At 35.5% G+C, this 23,319-nt stretch overlaps 1 protein-coding gene across 3 annotated transcripts in view; it reads right to left on the reverse strand.

Moving 5' to 3' along the window:
• Nucleotides 1–2,594: 2,594 nt before the first annotated feature.
• Nucleotides 2,595–23,319, reverse strand: part of KLC1 (kinesin light chain 1) — a gene marked incomplete at its 5' end in the record, with an annotated part of 29,842 nt that continues 9,117 nt past the window's right edge. The window contains 12 exons of one of the 3 annotated variants that reach the window (XM_082485995.1): nucleotides 2,595–2,810; nucleotides 4,189–4,255; nucleotides 8,779–8,909; nucleotides 14,215–14,349; nucleotides 17,849–17,957; nucleotides 19,418–19,485; nucleotides 19,574–19,623; nucleotides 20,498–20,597; nucleotides 20,748–20,921; nucleotides 21,571–21,672; nucleotides 22,402–22,489; nucleotides 22,971–23,196. In XM_082485995.1, coding sequence (XP_082342121.1) covers nucleotides 2,745–2,810; nucleotides 4,189–4,255; nucleotides 8,779–8,909; nucleotides 14,215–14,349; nucleotides 17,849–17,957; nucleotides 19,418–19,485; nucleotides 19,574–19,623; nucleotides 20,498–20,597; nucleotides 20,748–20,921; nucleotides 21,571–21,672; nucleotides 22,402–22,489; nucleotides 22,971–23,196 — 1,316 coding nt within the window. In that variant the 3' untranslated portion in view covers nucleotides 2,595–2,744. Of the gene's footprint in view, nucleotides 2,811–4,188; nucleotides 4,256–8,778; nucleotides 8,910–14,187; nucleotides 14,350–17,848; nucleotides 17,958–19,417; nucleotides 19,486–19,573; nucleotides 19,624–20,497; nucleotides 20,598–20,747; nucleotides 20,922–21,570; nucleotides 21,673–22,401; nucleotides 22,490–22,970; nucleotides 23,197–23,319 lie in introns of all 3 variants that reach the window. The other 2 variants (XM_082485994.1, XM_082485996.1) reach the window with 2 other exon arrangements.

A 23,319-nucleotide genomic window follows, 5' to 3' on the forward strand; every position in this document is an offset into this window, starting at 1 on the left:
TGCAAACATAAGGAAGGTTGACCTTAAAATAGGTTTTGTCCTTTATAAGTTTTTCCCTCAAACTACAAACAGCTCATTGGCTGTAACTGCAAGGACCTGGCTATCGTTTGTGGATTAGAGGAGTCTTGAAAAGTGTCTCTTCTCTGAAAAAAAAAAAAAAAAAAAATTAACCTTTTAAATGTAAGATTTGTTTAATAAGCAGTAGCTCAACAATTTAGTCTTCCAATGCACTTTAAAATACTATATAAAGGTTTAAAACATGTAAAAACACAATACTAGTAACACCACCAACAGTACAATCCTAAGTAAGAAGGTTCCCTCACTATCACCATCAACATACCACAGTCTTGCACTTTAAAACTTAATGTACATTGCAATTTGGCATGGTTAAATATTTTATTGCCATTTACACTTTTTTTTTTTGAGAGGCAGCAAAATAATTTTCCTTCAAAGTTGAAAGATGAATGTAGAAAACACATTCTTCAATTTCTTTTAAGTAATTCCTTATTACCAAAATCAGTTCTGTGTCTAAATAATTTTGTGGGGGTTTTTTTGGAAGTCGGACTTTTGTAACAGTCTCCGAGTGAAACACTGAACCCTACAGAGCTGTGTGTTAAAGGCCTGTTGAGCCACTCCTACGCAGTAGCACCGTGCTGTGCTGAAACAGGTTGACTGCAAGGGGTGTTTGCAGCAGGAATTTCTCACGGGCACTGCCAGTGGGATTGGTGACACCACCGCTGGCTGTTCAGTGACACGAGGGCTGTGGCAGGGTTCTCCTGCCATCTCCCCAGCCTGCCTGCTGGTCAGACACCGGCACCCAGCCAGCTCAGCAACCTGGCATACAGTTCTCTATGCAAAGCCAGTTCAGTCTGGCTTTGTGCAGAGAACAGAGTTCACCAATGGGTGCATATAACACGTCTTGCTTTAGGGGGGGAAAAAAGGTATATATATTATGTATATTTTTTATATAAAAAGCTCTTAATAAAAAGATTAAAACTCATGAGTCTACATTATACGAGTATATATTGTTAAGATAACTGAGCAACAACTTGTTCTTGCTCGAGTTCATTAATGAATTGCACTATGTGCTAAAACTTCTACATATTAGCAGCATCACATCCCACCGTTTCTAAACTGTCCTTATAGCAGGTATACCATACGCAGCTTTCTTTAAAGAGATGCTAATAAGGTACCTCCTGGTAAACATAGTCAAGTGCATTACACATAGAACTTTTTGCATCAGGTATTGTAGCACAACTTAAAACCAGATGCAAAGCCAGTCAATTACTTCTATGAAGTACTGGTTCTAATGACTCTTCACAGCCTTTTCAAATACTACAACTTGCTCATGTCCCTATGTTTTACCTCCTTCAGTCGGTGCTAACCTTGAATGAATATTCCAGCTTTTCCCAAAGTTAATTTTGTTCGGCATTTTCCAGCTCACAGCTATGACCAAAAATACATTTGTACACACACCGGTTGTTTTTTTTTACTTTCTCATCCAACTTCACATGAATAAGGATTTTTACAAAAGATGAACAAAATTACAAGCTTTACAGAAAAGCAAAAGGAAATACTAGTGTCTATAAAATACTTAAAACATACATACTTAGTTCCAGCAGCAGTCCTGTATACAGACAGCATACATATTAACACTAAGTAGATTTAAATGGATGTGTGGTCAAACAAGTTGCTTGCCACTTATGGCCATCTAGTGCTTCCACTGGGGCCCTTCAGACTGGAGCGGTCCTTTGCGCAGCAGCTCCTCCACAGTGTACCAGCCTAGCGTGCAGCTGCCTGCCCCTCTGTCCTCAGCTGTCTTGAAGAAAGGCAGGATTTGGGATCAACACAAGGAAACGTTGGCGCGCTTTCAGCAAACAGAGAATGGGATTGTGAACTCCAGTGGACAAGCAAGAAAGTCAACCTGAGGCTCGATGTTTCCCTAAGAGCAACAGCAGCTGCTCTGGGACAGTTGTAGTCCAAAACTTCAGCGTTCCGTCGACCATAAAAGGTAAAGGCCAAAACATTTTCTGTTTCTCCCGATCAACGTGAACCATCCTATCTCCATCGACTATTGTGCCCTAAGACTTCTATCAACAAGTATCAAAGTTATGGTCACAGGTATTGCTATTCATGCTATCTGTACATAATGTAACCCCAACCATCTCTTCTGTAAAATTTAATAGCTCAATCTAGTGGTTAAGTAAGCCGTGTCTAAGTGCATTTCGCCAGCTATGGGTTCTAACATTACAATAATGCGTGGTGCAAAGGAAAGCCCCACCAACACAGTATACTCAATTTGAATTTATACAGTAATGCACATAAATTTGTCCTTTTCTCATTCCAGCAGTGTATATATTTACTGCTACACGTTTAATTTTGCCTGCATTTTCAAACATCTTTGCATTTTGGTATGCTTTAAATATGTTTGTATTTTTACGTTTTTTTGGCTGCTGTAATATTCAGGTCTACTAAGAAATCAATGTAAGTAGCATGAATGGGAGCAGTGCAATGAGCAATATATATCTATATAGTTTTCCTTTAGAAGAAAATACCCACTAATGCTGTGTTTAAAATCGTTCCTATTTAGAAAAGTAAAAACAGCAGTCTATTGGAAAAAAAAACAAACCAATAAAATCTATAAACTAGGTGTTCCTATACATAATGATGAGGAACCAAAGCTTTGAAGGTCTCAGTGCTTCTTTATTCACCAAGGAATATTAGCTAGCTTCTGTCCAAGAATCTCAATGCGCCAAATCAGTATGACTGACACTCAGAGCTCTCGAGTCTGTCAGACAATTATTTCGTTCCTGTGTGAAGGGGAAAACAAACAAACAAATACATTAAGCAGATGTCCAGACAGTTCAAGTAAATAAACAAAATTACTAGTTTTAACAAACAGGAACAAACAAATGTAAGGAACTATGGAGAACTGGCCTTGTTCATGTTGGACAGGGGGACACTCTTCCGTGTTCAAATAAACACCTTTTTCCCCACCTTTCAACTGGCAAAACTGAAGAGATCTACTGATACGTATAGACATATATACACTCTTTACAATCCTGATCCAAGTCCCTTCTATGGGAATTGCCATGAGTGTCTACAGTGGGCGAACTAGAAAAGCTCACAAGTGAGAACTGATTTTAATATCGCAGTGGACACACAAACAATAAATTTCTCTTCTGCAAGTCACATCAAATATATACTAAGGATGCTGTTTAGGGGCACCTAGGGCACAACATTTTGAAACCTTGGTGCTGTTCTGCAAAGAATTATGCTTTACCCTGGATTATTTTTTTTTTGGGGGGGGGGAGAGGGGGGGCAAAGTTCTGCATACATTTCACACCGCAGAAAACTGCAGTATGTTCATTAGAGAGAATACAGTTAAGACATCTTTATGCCACTCAACAGTGAGCTGAGAGCCATACAGTTTGGGCTTTCTTGCTCTGGTAGAACAAATAGTGATCAAGATCCTCATGTACAGTTTTGTTAGTACAGAAGCAATTTTATCTTCCAAAAATTAGTTGCAGTTACTGTGTTAGTAAAATGCACAATGGTGTTTAGAACGCAGAACACTGCTAGCTTATTGGACAATATAAGAAACGGTGACTTATTAGGTAAAAACAGGAACTGGAAAGTAGCAATCAGGCACACCATATACAGTTAAGCAAAATAAGGTTTTATATTAGCAGAAGCATAACATAGATCAGACAACCTTTTAGACACTGCTCCTCTACAACCTCAGAAACAACTGAAGTCGCATTTAAGGGAATCTGAAGACGTACAGCAACTAAATGATTAGGCCCTTTGCAATAAAGGGGCTGAAGTAAAAAATACTTAGTAACTAGGCTTTAAAAGTTCTTGTTTTTTTTAATTAGTGTTTCTAAGAATGTAAGAATCCAGAAGTTTCATATCCCCTGTAATAGTTAGAAGGTTCAAAGCCAGAGACTGCTTGATATCATAAAAGCCAACGCTCTTTACTGGTTGGACTTAAACACTTGCTTAAAATTAAGCATAATTCACAAAAGCATTGCGGAACGATGCCTTAAGCATACGCTTTAAGCATCTTACTGAAGTAGGATCTTACCAAACACTGGGAGTTTGTTGTTTTATTATTTATCATACTCTTTTTATCCCAAACCCTACTAATGATATCTATTTTTGTAAGAGTATTGTAGGGCTTCTTACTTGAAAATGATCTTCAGTAGCCTTGCCACCCATGTTAAGAACATTCAGAGAACTGGCACGCTTCATGCTGCAACCAGGACAGTGAACATGCAAGGATAAACCGATCAGAATAGCTGAAAACTAACAGCTCTAAAAACACAAGTATAACAACGAGCAACGCACAGTTAAGGGAGTTTGAACAATGCCCCAAAACTGATCTAAGGGATACCCCTTAAGATAACTATGTAACTTAGAATATGTTAATATTCGGTTCTAAATTACGCATAAAACCAAAAAAATTACAAGCTCCTCAGAGCTTAAACATTTCAGGCAATTGATTTAATTTCAACTCAGAATAAAATCTCAATTTTTAAAGCATATCAAATTATCACACTGACTTAGCATTGATTTTTAGTTAACTAATTCTCAGTTTCAATTTTATGCAGCTTCTTACAAAAGCATCAAAACATTCAGACAGTTTAGGAAAAAAAATGTGAAATACAAGTAAGTTTGTCACGTAGGCAGCATTTAACTTGGAAAAGCTACAACAAACAGTAGTTTAGTACTTTCTGCCTCATCTAGGTAAGTCTTCAGAATCAATTTCAAAAAACATTTCAAAATCTTTTATTTTAAAACATTTCAAAGCGAGGGAAAACCAAGATGGTTGCTGCTATTAACTTTGGTTATGCTTTTGGCTTCACAACGCTCTGAGCGGCGGTAACAACCAACAACCCTAGAATACTGTGTTGAAAGCAACAAATGAGGGGAAAAAAAAGTTAATCACCTACACAGGAGCTACTGACAGTCAAAATATCACTGCATTAGCTGTAATATCTACTGCGGTTTGAGATGAGGATTAGTAATTCACCTACATTTCTCAAACATATACAAATTTAACAAAAATATTTTAAAGTGTGTGTAATGAAACTCAAAATTAGCCTTAAGATTTCTATCATGTTGACTACAACAGGAATGTCTGATTTCCTTCATCCCAAGGTGTCTGTACATTACTCAAAGTACTACATTTGCTTTGATTTTTCCCTAGCTCTTCAACTGCTTCAAAAACTACTAAATGAGGGCTTTGAATACATATGTGATGAACTATTCACAAGACAGCGAGGCCCTAATCTTGCAGTGCTACCTGCAGCTTTAGATATATCTGGCCGATGCAAAGTTTCCAATGCCTTCCAGTTAACATGGAAAGGTTTATCCATACAGATCACGTTAGATATTAACCAGTTTTTCTTTCTACTGAAGCAAGACTACTAACAGTCAAAGTCAAGCACGAGTTTTAAACGCTTTCATAAAGCAAAGGCTTAGCAGAAGAATGAACCAAAACACTCACAAACACAGGCAACAGCTGCCATATTAACATAGGCTCACTGTTTTTTCCTAGCATTAAATCTGAACTTTTCAAAAGCTAGAATGCACACAATTTAAAATATTTGACATGAGTGTTAGCAACAACAAAGCAAGGACTCATGCATGGTATACACCTCTCATTTATTCAAGGAAACATGTACAACAGAGGTTATATATGGAAGTCAAAGTAAGTTAATCTGTAAAACACAAACAAAACATTACATAAAACTCTCCGAAAGAGCATAAAGATTTATGGAAAACATTCCAGGGAAATAGAACATCCATCAGTAAAAATTTACACATGTATTTTTAGGTTTTTGATGAAGTGCCAATTAAAAAAATTTTTTTTTAATCACACATGAGATACTGGTTTGTCTGCAGGTTGTTTTTTTGTTTGTTTTAAATCAACATACTTAAGAACTTTATTCTGGAAAATGAACTTTTAATTTCCTCCATGTTAGAAACACAATTGCACAAATAGCATGCAGTTGTTTTTCTGGTGCATAAGTAATAGCAGTAATGAAAGCTCCCCCCCTCCCCCCCCTTTAAATTACAAATCTTAACTTTTCTGCTCTATGATCAAAATTTTAAAAGTGAAAAAAATCAAACCTAACACTAACTAAGCAAAGTTAAATTATTACAGAACTGTTTCTGATATATGATAAAGAAAGAAAGAACTGATACCATGCTTCAGGTATGCTGTATGTTTCAAAGACCAGTTCTTAAAGATATTAGTTCTTTGTCAAAAAGGCTTTTGTATTATTTTAAAGAAACAATTTCCCTGATGGGTTTTCCACTTTATTCTCCTAAACCACCTGTGTCAAGCAACAACATGAAAACTAAGTCTTTCTTTCATGCTGTGATGTTAATGCATTTCTATATGAGTATTTCTCATTCAGAATCATACCAGCACTGTCAATTGCTTTTTACAGAAGCACAGTTTAAGCAACAGGTGTAAGTCAAGTTCAAAAGAAAGCCTTCCTAGAGACATAGGTAGGGAATGCAGAGGTGTACTGGTAAGGAGGGAGGCACAGAAGTCTACCTAGAGTGGCCGACTTCATAGCAAAAGTGATTTATATATATGCTATGTCAGTAATGTAACATTGAGCTATCAAACACATTAAACCCCAAAGGTTTGCATAATAAAAACCAAGTATCCCTTTTCTTAAATTCAGAAGCAGGAAAAAAAAAAAAAAAAACAAACCTAACTCTAGTCACTAAAGTTTCTTCAGAAGGTGAAATCAAAACGACTTTGTGGGATACCAGTATGTACAGCTATGCTTCATGATCTACAAAGCTGGTGTTTAATACCAGGAATCTTAGCTGATTTTAATAACAAATGTAAATATAAATTAGGATTTTAAAGTGTCTGTATCTTACAAGAACAGAAATTGTAATATTGTTTTATACACTCAATGTGCCTATCTACATGAAAGCCTGTCGATGCAATACACTTATTGCAAGTTTTAATAATAAATTATTCTTTGAGAACTACAGTGACATCTAAAAACCAGGAATATTTTGTCAAAAAGGGAAAGCAAGATACTGCTTTGTTTTCAAACCTGTTTCATATTTGTTAATGTCTTCATTTGAGGAAATCTTATCTCATAATACAGACCCCCATAATATAATTAACGTTAATGTCGGTAGATTACTTCTACCTTGGTCTATTAACTCTACCAAGTGCAGACAATAAAGAGACAGAGGAGTTCTTATAGGACACTGCAAAACCAAATGTCTTCAATTATACATAAACATAATTTTCTATACCTATAATCACAGAGTTACTTTACCTGCAGAAAAAATGAGCTCTATTTACTATAGAGAAGAAGGAATAAAACTCTTGGCTTTTAAGAAACTGAAAACTTTTCCATGTCTCACAAAAATGAGGAGAAAATGCAAAATTAGCTATGAATACACACATCTATTCATACAAGAATAGACCTGAATTATGATGTATGAACTCTAGACAGAGCTAAATAGAAACAGAAAACTAACGTATAAAAATGCTAATACTGAAGACAAAGAAGGAAATCCCTTTTATTCTATTTTGGCTTGCGTTTGCTTGTTGTCCCTATAGCATTTTACATATTTTCTTCTTCTAATTACATGTTTTTCACAGTTTATTCCCAATCTGTCATCTCAGAGGCAGTTCTTCATGATGTATCAATAAACGCAAAGGGACTTTTGACCTTGAATTTGATTCAGTGCCTTCAACATCAAGTCTCTGGCAGCTGGGAGTGAAATTTTAATTAACAATTTAAAAAATCAGATCAGGCTGAATTTGGACCAGATATGCAAGGAAGAGAATTCCATGTGTGTACTACACTTGTACACATTTTTTTTATAGCCACATAAAAATAATAAGGCAAAACTTCATTGAACACATTGAAACCCTGCCTCCAGACCACTGTCTCGAGTATTACTATCATCACCATCATCTACTGTATTACTCATAGATCCAGTTGCTCTATCAGAAGTTACTCCAATTTAACTGTTTTAAAGCATAAGTTCAAATTCACACTGTCATACAGTTTCCTGTCAACTAAATGAGTTCAAGTTTTCCACAGCAACGGGAAAAAACCCTGCAAAACTGACAGCAATTACGTTGGGGGTGAGGGGGAACACCCATGAGTGCTGTTATGAAAAAGAGTAGTACATTTTTAACATTTCAACTTCTCTGCAGCAGCCAGTAAGCGATGAATCTTTTTATGCATTTATTGGAAATATTACATATATCCAAATCCATAATCATATGGTAAATAGGAAAGAGTGAGAAATCAAATTCATTAAAATTTGAATTTTTACCACTGACTTCACTGAGGCTGAAATGTTAATGGGATACACAACTGGGTTCAAGTTTTTCAACGTTTTCCTCTGCTCTCTGAAATCTGGGTTTTCCAAAAATAGAAACTGAGAAGGGCTCAAGTTGGTAATTCTTTTTATACCCACAGCAATATATAAAGCTGTATCAAGAATACTAAGCTATATCAAGAATGTTAGTTGTGGGTTTACTGTATTTAAGCTTTTAGTGTAAAAATCAGTAACATTTATTATTCTCCACTGCTGTGTGAAAAGGAGAAGAATTTTGCAGGTAACTAACATTTATCAATAATTCTATGAGGCTTTTCTATTCTTCAAGTGGCTAAAGCAGTAAAACAGAAAAAAACACTGCCCTAGGTACTGCACTAGGCTACAGTGAGGGCACAGAATGAGGGCACACCAGTACAGCTAAGAATAGATAATTACCCTGGATTCTTTGGTTCACTGTCTCGTGAACTTCCTCCCTTCAGCTTTCTAACCAGCTTCTCACTGCTGCGTCTAATGGAAGCACGAAGTTTGCTAAAGGAACCACTGCGTTTTAAAGATCCAGTGCCATCCTGAAAAAAATTAAACAAATGTGAAAGTGCAAAAGTTTGTTGCCCTCCCCCAAACCTGGCTCAAAAACATTTCATCGATGAAAAAATTATTTTAAATTGCTATTAATATATACTTGATACAATTACCTAAACACAGAATATCATATAGCTATAACTTTACCAAAACAAAATCGTTCCTAAAATATTAACCATGGCTTGAGCATGTCTTCACAATAATTAATAAAACCCCACCACAGTAGTCAAACGATTCACCATCACCGTGTTACCTTTTCATATGAGTGCACTGTGGTTAACAGAGCCCCAAGCAAAAACATTCCATCAGCCTGTTTTTTCTAAACATCTACATTACTTGCTAGCATGTCTGTTTAATCCTGAAATCCTTAAATAAAAATATTTCTGATCAGAAACATTTATGGTTAAATTCCTATGCTTCATTTTAACTCTCACCAAAGAAAACTTAAAACACGAAATTAATTTTTCGTACATTGCATTCATGTTTTACACTGCTAGGCTGATCGAAAGAAACTTCCAACTGACCACAATTCTATTTTTAAATGTTTTACTCTTAACAACAAAAAAACCCTCAACAAAAAACCCCAAACCCAACAGTTTAGTAAGATTAGAAGTGACCACTTCCTACTTCATAGAAATCCTACGTAAGAAGAATTGTAAAAGAAGAAAGTAAAGTTCTACTAAGCAGACAAAGACAGACACCTGAGTTGGAGTGAGTTTATTAGAAGTTAGAAAGACAAATACACAAATCACTGAACACCAAGATTAGTAGAGAAAAGCATAATTGCTAAAATCTCACACAAAGACTAAACAGCAATGCTACTTTAGAATAATCATAAGTGAAGACATCCAGAGTTCCATATTGATGTTAACCATGTAATAGGTCTCTAAATACATTTTAAAGCACTTGGGAGAACATGCCTTACTGTTACGGGTTTTGTTTGTTTTTCTCCTGTAAAGATCACCATCATGCCATTTCAATAATACCTTGTGTGATACTTTTAACTACCTTTTTTCCATAGTGAACAGCTACTTATAAAGTTCATTGTTACTTGGTTGGTTTTTTTTTTTTTTTACTAATGTATTACACAGCAAATGGTTGTAATAACATTTGGTATGACTAGATACATATCTGGCAAAGCTACACATGTACAGAAATAGAAAAACCAAAAAAAGACACCAGCATTGAAGGAATGGCCAGTTTACAGGGAAGTGTAGCTCTGACAAGAATCTTAAGGGGTTTGCTAAAACACAGCAGTCAGTACTGAAGAGAGAAGTTAAAGCCTGAAGATGGTGCACGCCCGTCATGCAGGAGACAGTATAAGAATCACAAAAGGCATCTAGGCCTGTCAGAAATGGAGAGAGAAAAACTGAATGAAACTGTTGGGAAAAATTCAACAGTTTTCAATTTTGAACAGTTATGTTTACAGTATTTCTAGGTCACATTCAAAACAATTTTTTTCTGGAGTATTTGGACTGCCCTTAAGTACAAAGTGCAGGCCCTTGCAATTACCACAACGTACTTCTTTATACAGTTTCGCCTGTATCACTAATAAGCAACTTACAAACAAGCATGAATGATGCCATGCATTTGTACAAAATACAAAACACCTTTAAGACGGGATAGCTTTAGGATTACATTTTGTAAACAAAGAAAGAATTTTTTTTCAGCTGACATTAATGCAAAAATAAAAATAAAGAAAAAAAAACAGCAGAAGAAGGGAACAGAGCAAGGTGCATGCATTTCAGCTTTAACTTCTGTCAGGAAATTTCCTTGAAACAAAACTGCAAGAAGAAAGAGGTCTTCCCCTAAACCTCCAGACAAAATTCTGTGCATTCCTTCAAGGAATTAGAATCCAACTGACCTCACAAGTATTTCTTAGAACATATCTGTGTGTTTGTGTATTATCCAAGTGGAAGTTTCTGTACTTTCCCTAATACAGTGAGGCAGCTGAAAGAATCCACCTTTAAATATAAGCTGCTTTTCAAATTACATGCTTTCCATTCTCAGTGTTAAGTACAGAAAGCATTATTGATAGTATTAAGAGAACTGTTTAGAGATCCTTTGCCTCTAGCAACTGGAACGAACAGTAATAAAGTTATCCTTGGAAACAGCAAAATGCCTTGCTACCAAGTGATTAGAAGATCAAAATCTAACCGAGTATTTATGTTTCAAACTAAATTGCATATATTGTTTACACTTCTTTTAAAAGTGAAGTGAACTTCAGCTTTGCAGGATTTAATAAATTGAAGTCTAAATTCCAATTAGAAGTATTAGATGAGTAAAAGGACTAATTATTCCTATGGTTTTAAACCAGTGCTGTTATAGTAGTGATAATGATCCAATGAACAAAAGCAAGAAAAATTTGGTAGATAACTTTTATTATGCTAACCAGCGCATTAGGAATAAGCAGACAAGCCTTTGGGTACTTCAAATCTGAAATAAAAATACTGAACTTCCAAGTTAAACACTGACTGCATGATTTACAAAACACCTTTAAAACATGAGCTTCGGATAAAAAAAAAAAATCCTAAACCCAGTGCAAACAAACAAAATAAGTCAGAGAGATATACATTTCTACAGCAAAGATTAATTGCCAATTTTTATGCCATTAGGAATGAGAATCACCTTATTACTTTTGCTTACACCTCCTGAACATTATCACCTCCTGTACTTTGTAGTTGTCTCCTATAACGCTGCTCTGACTGTCTGACACTTCCTATTAAACAAAAGAACTCTTAACATCTGCTCTATGGTAGTGAAATTTATTGCTTTCATTTCACACCTGAAAGCAGACTGATGTGCCCAAAATCCTGTCTTTTTGAAGCACGTGGTTTAGAATAATAAAAGATACTTCCTCACACCACAAACATGATCTTAAAGTGAACACTACCATACTACGAAGATTTTGATCAGTCCAACTGACTGCAAGATCAACTGACAAAAATGCCAATTACAGATACCCACTGTCATTTTTAGCATACAAACATAGTAAGGGATAAAAATCTTGGGATTTCTACCTTGAATTTTTAAGACAAAGTATTCCTTTGCATTTTCAAGTATCTTCAGTTAACTTTAAGGGATGAACTTTACATGAAACGTGTAAACATGCACTATCCAACCTCACTTAGCATGTTCATTTTAATAGTTAATGACAGATTTACTTCCAACAGACATTTCAGTTCTTTTTGTAAGAATGTAAAAAATTACATCAAAGCATAGAATGCTTAATAGCAATTACATTCTGTATTGAAGTCAATTACAATAAATCTTCCAACATAATTTTTTATTGAAATTTGTTACATACGCCACCTATTCTCTGACAGCCAAGAACATGAATGAGCTTGACCACTTCAGAAGAATTTAAAGGGAAAAGGCAGGCCTCTCTTCAGGCTCTGCACACAGAAGTATCTGCCTGACAAAAGAATTCTACTATATTTTTATGAATCAGAATATTTTGTCTGGAGGGAATACACACGGGTAAAAAAACCTACACGGTACCAAGTAGAGGGAAGAATAGCACTAAGACAGAAACATTAGCAAGGTAGAGGGAGAGATAGTTGCCCACTTCATATAAAGACATAATACAAAATACTGTTGCTTAAGAGGGGGAAAACCAAGAAAAAACGAAGATGAGAATAAAGCAATGCGACTTCAGCACATTAAAAATGAAAAGTTTGTTTGCCTTGACATTTCAAAATTTAATTTTTCAGATCAACAACTTTTATCACTGAGTTTGATTAAAATATTGACCTAGAAATACTGTCTATCGCTTTTCCAGAAGGCCTTTTCAATCCAAAACCTGCATGCTTATTTAATTAATGTCAATAACAGAAAAAAGTTTAATCCATTTAGAACATATAGTCATGCAAAGTACAGCGAAAATTAAGGGAGGAGTACAGTACACAGTTCTAACGCTGAATGGGCGAAATGAGAATTAAAAAAAAGAGTTATCCAACCTTACTTTGGCTTTATTAATGATGCAGTATTATTCACATTAGATGCTGATTGACTGTCTTGGCACTGAGAACACCAATGCCAAGAAAACAATAATAAAGGGACAAAAGCAAAGATGGAAAGAACATGCTCCTTTAAGACTAAAGCAGTATGTTTTCTATCAAGGTTTCTTTGGAATGCTAAACTTTGTCTCACATGGCTAAAAAAAGAAGGAAAAAAAAAAGATAGCTATTGTGACAGAAATGAAACTTCAGAACGCTCAATATTGCAAAGTAGGCTACTTCCCCTCCCATAAAGCAAAAGCAGGCAACAGCACTTTTATAATCTAACAGAGTATTTTCAGCAGAACTGCAGCTGGGAGTTAGTTAACAGTGCAATATATATCCCATTGGCAGCAATGGGATAAAGCATGGGAAAGCTGATGACAGAAGCAAACAACTACATAAGCCAGATCAATAACTGAAAGCTTGCACTGTCTTTCAAATAAAGAAGAACAATGGTTAGAAAAATGCGTAAGTAATCATATTATATGTGTTTTTACTTTATGACAATCAGTGTTATACAGTGAAGCAAATATATGGGATCAAATAGGAACAAGCCTTGACTCCAGTCAAATTCTAGTATGGGAAAGTGATATTAGTATTTCACTTAAGAAATGTGAAGTTACTATCACATTGTTATGTGATGGCACTGCCTCTTAAAATGGACTGTATAGCAGCTTGAAAAGTTATGTTCTTTTCTGTAAGAAGTTGGGTAAAGAGGAGATTGGAATTATTTTAGTGTTAGACTGATCAGTTCAGTTTACTCTAAAACTGCTAACACTTGATACATCTCCATAGCAAATGTTCTTTGTGATTCCAACAGATGCAGTATTTTTAAAGAAACATTTAAAATACAGGTAAATATGGCATCAAAAGGACAAAAGCAAAAAGTAAGTTAATTGCCAAAATACATCTACCAGTAAAAAGAAAACACTGACAAGCAATTGTACACCAGACCATAAACCAGGACACTCAATCAGCATTAAACAACTTAAATACAACTGCTTGAGATTCTTGAAGAAAATTCACCATTCAGGACAACAACAGAAAGGATGTTTTAAAATTTTAAAATATTACATTTTTTAACATGATGTTATAGAAAACAAAAATGTTACTCTTTATTTCTTAATTGATTCTGCAAAATTACAAAACAAAGTAGATCAACCAAGAAACTACTGAAAACACAATAGGCTTGTGAATGGACAACCATATTTGTTATGGTGATAATTTATCTAGGCTATTTTCTTAAACTGTGTACTGTACTTACCCCATTCCATTCTACGCTCATACTCACTTCCTCGCCTCCATCAGGACCACTCTCGTACTTTACCACATCAACATTGAGGCTTTCTCGGCTTCGCCTTTTTTCTATGCTCTCAGGGTCATTCAGCACTTCAGCAACTCTCTGTTTATGAACATTGTCAAGACCCTGAGATTTAGGTAAAATAGGAAAAGGCTTTATTTTATTACGGGCTGTATTAATCTACAACTTACACGCAACAACCTTATCAAGAAAGAAGTCAAACCAACCCGTAACTCCATTACCCTGATTCTGCCTTCAAAGCACAGTCAAGATGAGTTGCCCTTTATACATCGCAGGAATGAACATCGCATGAAGTGGACAGACAGTCCAGTATTTTGAGAATTCAGTGACCTGCCATTCTTTTCCTCCTTCCCTATCGCTTGTCAAAGCCTTATGGTGTTCACATCACTTACCTGAAGCCATTTGCCCACCAGCTTAATATTTAAGCAATTTACAGATCATGAATAGTCAATGCAATTCTCAGCTTTCCACCTATCAAATGGTGCAGTATTCACCCACCTTTGGAAAGAACATTTCAGGTGTCTGAATATCAAATACCTAAGACACAGGTTGTGTTATTTAAAAATACTGACATATGACAGTTGGCACAGTAGTATAATTTATCCTTCAGAAAGAGATCAAAGAGAAAATAAGCTTATAATAGAACAGACTAGATATATGGTCAATAAAATATGTTTACTTTGTGTTAAAGAATGCCCATCAATTACCAAATAATCCTTTAAATATCTTAAAAGCGCTAAAGTATCTTCTACGAAAACCTTGCACTAAAATAAAGGGAAAATCTTTAACGCAGAAACTAGAAAGTAATAAAGCTCAAGTCATGCTTATTTTCAGTTCTGTTTTCTTTATAATAAACTTGCTCTACATCAGGAACAGTATTTGCTGACAGGAAGAGATCCCAGATGAATGCCTTAAAACTAAGAAAATATCGTGCATCTTTCACTGTGCAAGCAGCAAATGCAGCAGGGGATCCGTGCGACAAAACCATAAAGTCTCCCACAATACAGAAAGTGAAAATCATGCCAAAATTCTACTTAAAAGTAAAGTGCATGAATAAGAATGAAAGTTGTTTTAGTGGCATGGAGAAATCAGGTTCTTGGCTCCCGTATAGCTGCTTTCCACTAACTGAAGAGCAGAACAGCCCTCCCTAATGGAATTGTACACACAAGGAAGCTTGAAACCAGCTTACAACGATCATGTATTTCTACTTCCACACAGCTGTATGGTGCAGAAAAGTGGCTACAGCTCTCACCCAGTAGAGAAGCATAGGCTCAAAACAGCTTTTTGCACCAAACCCTTTAGCAGCCCAGAACACAAAAAGCATAAAGTGATTTACATTCACCACTGAGGAGGTGACATATCATACAAATAATCTCTAAGCTCTATTCCAAAGCTACTGTCTCTCATTTACCTCACATGTTAAAAAAAATAATAAAAATAAAAATGAAGGGACAGGGAACTGCAATTTCCCAGTTTGTTTGATTCTGTCATGAAAGATGAAGGACAAAGAACTTCACTGGTCTTCAAAAATCTAGCGTATACATCCCAGCAGCTAAAGCAAACAAAATGCATGAAGGAGAACAGAGATGCGCAGGACTGATGCTTTTCCACCCCTGGGAAGAAAAGTACCTTTTTGCTTTTAGCTCAAAAGGGGACATGCATTAACAATGTCTGTCCTCCTTTACTTTAATGACCTAGAATAGAAAGGTAGTGTTAAACACTGCTAGTACGACAGCATTGTTTCCTACATGTCCAAATTTAGTGCTGTGTGTAATGTGATATATTATAGCATAATGTTATAGGTGGCATAAGATGCACCAATGAAAATCTGAAGCATGCTTAATAAAAATAAAGTAGCAGCAGCAAGCCTCCAGCAGGCTGTATGGAAAATGAAGACAAGAAACAGTTTTTCCAGTGGTACTGTCAACCCAGAAGTGGGGCAATTAAACAGGGACTCTAGAAGAGACTTCTCCAATAGCAAGATCCTCCCATCCTTAATTCCAAAATAATCAATTTGAGGCTTCACAGTAAAAAATTGAGCTTGAAAAGTTGGTGTTCTGGGTTTTTTTTTTTTTATATATATATAAAAAAGGAAAAACATGTAACTACAAGCTGAAGTTTTCTTTGAGTCCTCCTATTACTATTATATTATGCCAATTTGTCCTGGCTGTATCTGTTTACACTAAAATGTTACCACGTGTAATAGCAGCAGTAAAACTAAGAACCAAAGCAAGTATGTTAAGATGCAGTGCACGTTCACTTCTTATCTTCAAATCACATCTGAATGAGACACACCAAAAATGAATCTTCAGTAAAAGCATGTGAAAATTATCATCAGTAAAAGAAAGTATCTGTATCAGCTATTTCCCCCCCTCACCCTTGAATCTTCCCTGCTGAAGAACTTTTCTCCCAGATTCATATTTTCCTCTTACCAGTTTCATTCCACTTATTTGGAAAACTTGCGAGTGTTTGCCATCATTTTTTGTGGAAGAAAGAACTTATGCCATCTATGTCAAAGGGAACTATTGCTGAATTCACTAGAAGAGCATGAGGTTTGCCAGGACTTTTTTGCTCTCTCCCTTTTCAGGGATCTGCTTCTATATACATCAAATACTGCAGTATCATTCCTTGAAACACAACTTCAAATCAATAAAGATATGATCCATCACCTAAGTCAGTTTACTTCAATTTAGAATTTGAGTTTAGAATTTTACAGGGACATATAAGGAAAAAAAGCCAACAACAAAAACTACTTCTGGAAAAAATCTTATTTACTACTGCACAACAACAAATGTAAAGTTAGCTTTCCAAGTTTTTCTTCTATTCACTTACATTTCCTTACTTTGCTTTCCATTTAACACTGACTGACAAGCCATGTTTGCTTGTGCAGTCTTAGGCACTTCTATAAAAGACATTGTATCAAATCATCCAAAAGGGAAAGGAAAAACAAAAAGCCATTACAATCCCAAAACCAAACTCTCTCCCACTTTCTAAGACTGTGAGAAAGGGTTACTTGAACAGCAGATTTAAGAGCACATAACTTCTCCACACTAAAAGAATAACAGTCCTCCCTTAAACTGTAATATCCGTGCCATCAGTTTGCAAAGTAACCAAAACAGCAACTAATAAATTTTATAATGGTCTTCTGAAGGTCTATGCCAGTTGCAGTCAGTCACATGCAGAAGCAGAACATTTGTAAATTTGACAGCTCCTTATTAAAAGTAGAACAGCATTACTGGCAAAGGAGATTATCAACAGAAACTCTCCATTTTCCCCTAGCTACAGTCTCTCTCCCAGGACATGTAGCCAATTGAGGACTGCTGGTCAACTGTGTCTTCTGCTCTTCCATTTTCCACATAATTTCATTCCAAATTCGAATCATGCCCCTGGTACATGGTGCTGCTGCCCTAATGATCAACCAGTTTGCAAGTATTAAGATAGTATCAGTTTATCTTCAGTTCAGACTGAAATTAGAGGGCAACACCAAGCACCAGACACTGAACAGCCAAAAATTTATATATTCTGCATGTACAATAGATACTGAAGTTGAAAATCTGCATGACCACAGTGCAGAGATATCGTTAAGGTGAATTTTCATACTTGCCTGTTTACGAGATCTCATTGCTGCCTCTTCTAATGTTTCAGCAGCTTCAAATTTGCCCTGTCGTCTGTAAAGTGCCCCAAGGTTCTTTAAGGTAGTTGTTACTGTTGGACTATTTAAAGAAAAAAAAATTGTGTAAGTATATACACACACATATTAAACTCTTCTCAATTCACAAACTAATAAAAGCTTAAATTAATATAGTACTTATCGTATTTTTTGTAATTATTCAGTAAGTATCTCTTGAAATATACTATACTATACTTCATGTACATGGAAAAACCTATTAACCCCTTTCAATATGCATTAATGACTCATGCTGATTAGTCAACAGACCTGAAACTGGAATTTAGTAACTAGCTGCTAGATCTACTCAAGAGAAAACTGGAGTGCTATATCCTTGTGTGTCTCAGATACATCGAGGTGAAAATTTAGCTCAATTGGAGTGCGTCCAACCAAATAATTGTGATGCTTCCAGAAAATATGCCTACTCGTGCATACAGTGACCATTACTGTAGCATGTGTTAGTCACAAAACAAATTACCAGTTCCTTTCATCAGCTTTTACTTAGTACCAATTTGCAGCTCCTATGCATTCAAACTACGCTTGAACAATAAAGGGAAAAAAATATCGCACATTCCATTAACAAGTCTCACACTCCAACAAGACATTTTTGTTTCAATGACACAATGAAATTTAGCTCAGTCACCCAGTATTGTTGCTTGAAGTTTTGCTCCAGTAACAACAGAGAAAAGATTTCCTCATGCATTAGAATGAACTAGTACATGAAACACAAACCAACAAATTGTATTGCACCCAAAGTTCAGGATGGAGAAAAAAGAGCAGATTTCAGCCGTACAAAGGTTCTGTTGCTTGTTAAATACAATTCAAACACTGAAGAAATGAAAAACCCTCACTGAACATTATCAGCATTAGGTGCAGGTTTTTTCTTACATTGTACCACCTGCACGTTAAAAAAAAAAAAAAGGCAGTCGAGGAACAAAATTAAAGCAAACAACAAATATTTCACCAAATATAATCCAAGCTGAAGTTCTTGTTTCTCTTCTCCCATTTTAAGGTACACATTTTCATTACTCACAAAACTTAAATTCTTCAAGCTTTAGAAATGCAATAATGCCGAATTGTGGCTGTTTAACTTTGTCTCTTGTGCTAGCTAGAAAACTCAAGTCTCAGTTATTTGCCCAGTCTCCTTTTTGCTTCTGGCCCTCTCTAGAGGTCTTGCTAGGGCTGGGAGAGCACGTATGCCAACTAGCAGTATAAAAAGAAAGAAAGGTGATCTATGCTTCCATGTGAAGGACTGCCAAGAACACAAGTGGTGAATCTTTATGTCACTTACTAGATCTAACCAGCCTAAAGTAAAAGCAGCCCTGGGACTTGAAAGAGTGCTACTGTGTTCCTGAAACCCAGACTTGGAACCTAAATTTTTAACACTATGGTTTTTATAGTCCTAAGCAAGCAGCTAGTTTGGTTTCATTTTTAAACATGCTTTAATTTGACATTTCTGGATAGTGGGTATTGCCATGTTGTTTGTCCTGTAAAGAAATTACCCACCTGTCAACTTTGCAAGCTTTGTACCAGCCACCATATTCTCCAAAAGATGTGCCATCTTTTTGCTTTCCCTAAAACAAAAGCCACATTGAAGAAAAATAACTGATTTGTAACTTAAATAGTAAAAGCTCAAAAAAAGATTTATGACAACAGCCTTACTTTGCATTCTTCCCTCTCTTCTGCATGCATCCAAATAGGCTTATTTTCATCTGATGAAACAGAAGAAAACATATTACGGAAGTAAAAAACTACAATGTATTCATTGTTTGATTTTCACTCTTCTGAAATGAAATTGCGAACCACAGAATTATGCTATTATCAGAACAAAAAACACCTTACTGTCCCTACTACAAGTAGCAGACAAATAAAACATGCACTTCTTTTACAGTTTTACAATTCTGTCTTCTTTTCTTATCTGAACTTAGAAACAGGTACTTCTGAGATGCTTTGAAGTCAGTGTATGCTGCCATTGATTTGTCATGTGCCTAGTTCTGTGCTAGAAAACACGCATTTATTTCTTTTATCGTAACAACCACTTTGACACCTACCAAGTGGTGCATATGCTACTGTCATGGAACACAATGAAAATTCTTCACTGTGATCTATAGCTGATAAAATGGATTTGACTTCAACGTACAGTGTAATTCACAATTTAAGGGTATTTTCCCCATTCTTTAAATGTATTAATGGAGGACTTACATTAACATTGTATTTATTATATCATTAAAAATATGCACAGGCTTTTTCCTGTGACTGGAAAGTGACATACATTTTTCTGCCTCTGTGAAAATACCAAAGTTGGTTTTGGTTGGGCATACGATATATTATGCCACAAATACGATCCATAAAACATAAACCTACTGAGTCTACCTTATGCAAGAAAAACTCTCCTTTTGCATCAAATCTGCTGTATCTAAATGCTTTCTTATGATGAATGTACATCAATGCATCTATAATCTCATTTGTTAAGTCTACCTCAAACAGACAACAATGTTAATCAGGATACAATTAACTTCCTGAAGATTTTATTTCATAACTACAAAAATGAAACACACATTCACATCTAGGGATTAAGTTTCTTACCATCCACAGATCCAAATTCCCGTTCATGAGCGCGAGTAAGAATCTCTTTGTATAAAGTTTCCGCTTGCTTAAATTTGCCCTGTTTTAGATAGCAGGATGCCTGAAAACAAAATACCCCCCAAAAGATATATCAAGCACACTGTTTTATTTAGCTTGGTAAATAATAAATATAATACACGCTGAATAAAGGTGCATTTCAATTAATCAGAAAATTCTACTTTTTCTTAGATTTACTTTATAAAAGGCTTACCAGGTTATTCTTTGTTTTTGCAACATTTGGATCATCTGGTCCCAGCTTAGTTTGGTAAATCTCCAGTGCCCTCTGATAGTAGTATTCAACCTCCTCATATTTACCCTGGTTCTGGCATAGTAAAGCCAAGTTATTTAATTGTTTGGCAACATCAGGGTGATCTTTCCCCAGAACCTAAAAATGAAATACCTTGTGTTAAAACATTCTCCAGTCATCATATTAGGGTTCAGAAATGCATCATTTAGAAATACTCTATTAGCTGTTATTCCTCATCAATCAAGATTTGCATTAGAAAGATATGAAGGTTACTCAATTATATTACAAACTGAGAATGTTGCAGAATAATTCATAACAGGAATAATGCAAGTAGTATAATAACATTATAAGCAGCATATTAAACAGAGGCCTGAGGATGTGGGTATTCAGTCTCATGGACTAGAATAAATATCCACATGGTCACAGAATAATCAACTTAAAAATTTTAGTGATGTTTCATTTTTAATTCCAGTGCTGTTGTCAAATCAAAGGCTACTTAACTATCAAAGAGGAAATAAAAAGGCAAGGGAGATTAATTATAAAATACAGGATTCAGAATATACCCAGCGTGCTCCAACAGCTCCGCAGGACTACTGGAATTTACTACTGTTTTGAATTTCAGACACTGCTGACTACTAGCGCACTGCTAAATCTGTGGTTTACCTGGCAGATCTACCCAATTGAAATGTAAAAAAAAGTAGAAGTGCTTAACTTTGCTCCTTGCCTTAAAATAAAAAAAAAAAAAAAAAAAAATCCAGTCAAAGGTACTGTATTCTTTTACTCATACCTTTTCTCTGATTTCCAGTGCTCGCTTACACAATGGTTCAGCTTCTTTGTACTTTCCCCGTTTACCATAAAGTACTGCAAGATTGTTTAGAGTTGCTGCCACCTGTCAACAGTACAGAAATATTAATTACACTGGAATTTGCCGATACAAATATCTGACAAATGAACACATCTGCAATGCATTGATGTTTTCAAGTTTTCCATGCACTGGGTAGACCTCTTGAAATGTGCAAATGAAGAAATAATTATCAAATGCATACATACACAACTGAGGAAAGGAAAAAAACCCCAAATCATGAAATACTTTTGCTTCATTTGTGGAAATGCCCTTTAGTGCATACATTTTCTTCATACGTTCTTCTCTTACAAAGTTACCTCTCACATCTATAGTCAGAGCTGCCCTGCTTCACACAGGCTACATGAAGTGAGATATCACATTAATTTTAAACACTAAATACAAAAGCTTGATTTATGTTTCATTTAAAAGCAACAGTAAACCAAATCAGAAGTACACATTCAATCTGAATTTAATAAAGTGATTTGAGTAAGTAAATTAAAATCTTTCTTCCCTAATTAACTTCCCATAGAAAATCCATGCAATCCAAAATCAAGTATGAGAGAGTAATTTCTTGTGAAACAGCCCTGAATATAATGCTCAAAAGGTGTGTTAAAATATTTAAAAGAAAACAAGAATGTTACATTTGGTCTCCTACCTGTACTGTTTAGAGATAAACCAGGTCTTAAACTTTCCTGTTGAGTTTAATATTAGAATGAGTTGAAAAAAATTCAATGAAAAACACAACGAAGAATATGATAGTGCATGTATACAAACCGCTGGATGATCTTTGCCCAAAGTCTTTTCACGGATAGCCAAGGCATCATTCAGGAGATTTGCCGCATCTTTGTATTTGTTCTGGTCTCTAAATTTTAAAGAGTCATAATTAGTACTGGGGATTCAGAAAAGACAGACAAGAATGAAGCTGACTTCAGTACTGGCCTAAAGATGCTAGAAGAGTAATTGAGAATATATTCACAAATCATGAAGTAAAAACCTGAAGCCTGTAACTGTAAAGTAGTTTGCTGGTTGAGGACTAGCATGTACTACTTCTACACTGCTGTCCAATTTATACCTCTAGATTATCTGCAAGAGGGTTATCAAGACACACCCCCTCAGTAGACAAAAAAAAAAAAAGAAAAATCAAAACCAGCTTCACTCCCAAAACAAAGGCACAAGCAAAAATTCAGCAACTAGTTTGACTTTTAAGTATAGGGAGTATATAAATATTGCAGGACAGGGAACGGCAAATAATACAACAGTCAAAAAATGTTAGTCTGAGCATTAACACGTTGTAGGCAAATATTAACTATTTAACTGGTGTTTATCTATGTCAGTATACAAACCTGTACACCAAAGCAAGTATGTTCAACATAGTGGCAACATCAGGATGATCATGACCTGAAGTCTTCTCCAGATCTTCAAGAGCTTGTTTACAGAGAGGTACAGCGACCTCATATCTACCTTGGGAAGCGTACTGAATAACAAGATTATGAAGGGTCCTTAATCTTGCTGGAATTTCATAGCCACCTTGTTGGGCAGCAGCTGCTGCACTGCTATGCTGCTGTTGAACTGAAAGAAACCCGAAAGATTTCAAGTTGTTTAAAAGACTAAAGCATCTAGCATTACTGCTCAATGACACAAAATGAGACTCACTGAATTTTATTTCTTCAATACAAAGCACTACTATTAGAA

The sequence above is a fragment of the Vanellus vanellus genome, assembly GCF_965231255.1.
Source record: "Vanellus vanellus genome assembly, chromosome: 6".
Classification (NCBI taxonomy): domain Eukaryota; kingdom Metazoa; phylum Chordata; class Aves; order Charadriiformes; family Charadriidae; genus Vanellus; species Vanellus vanellus.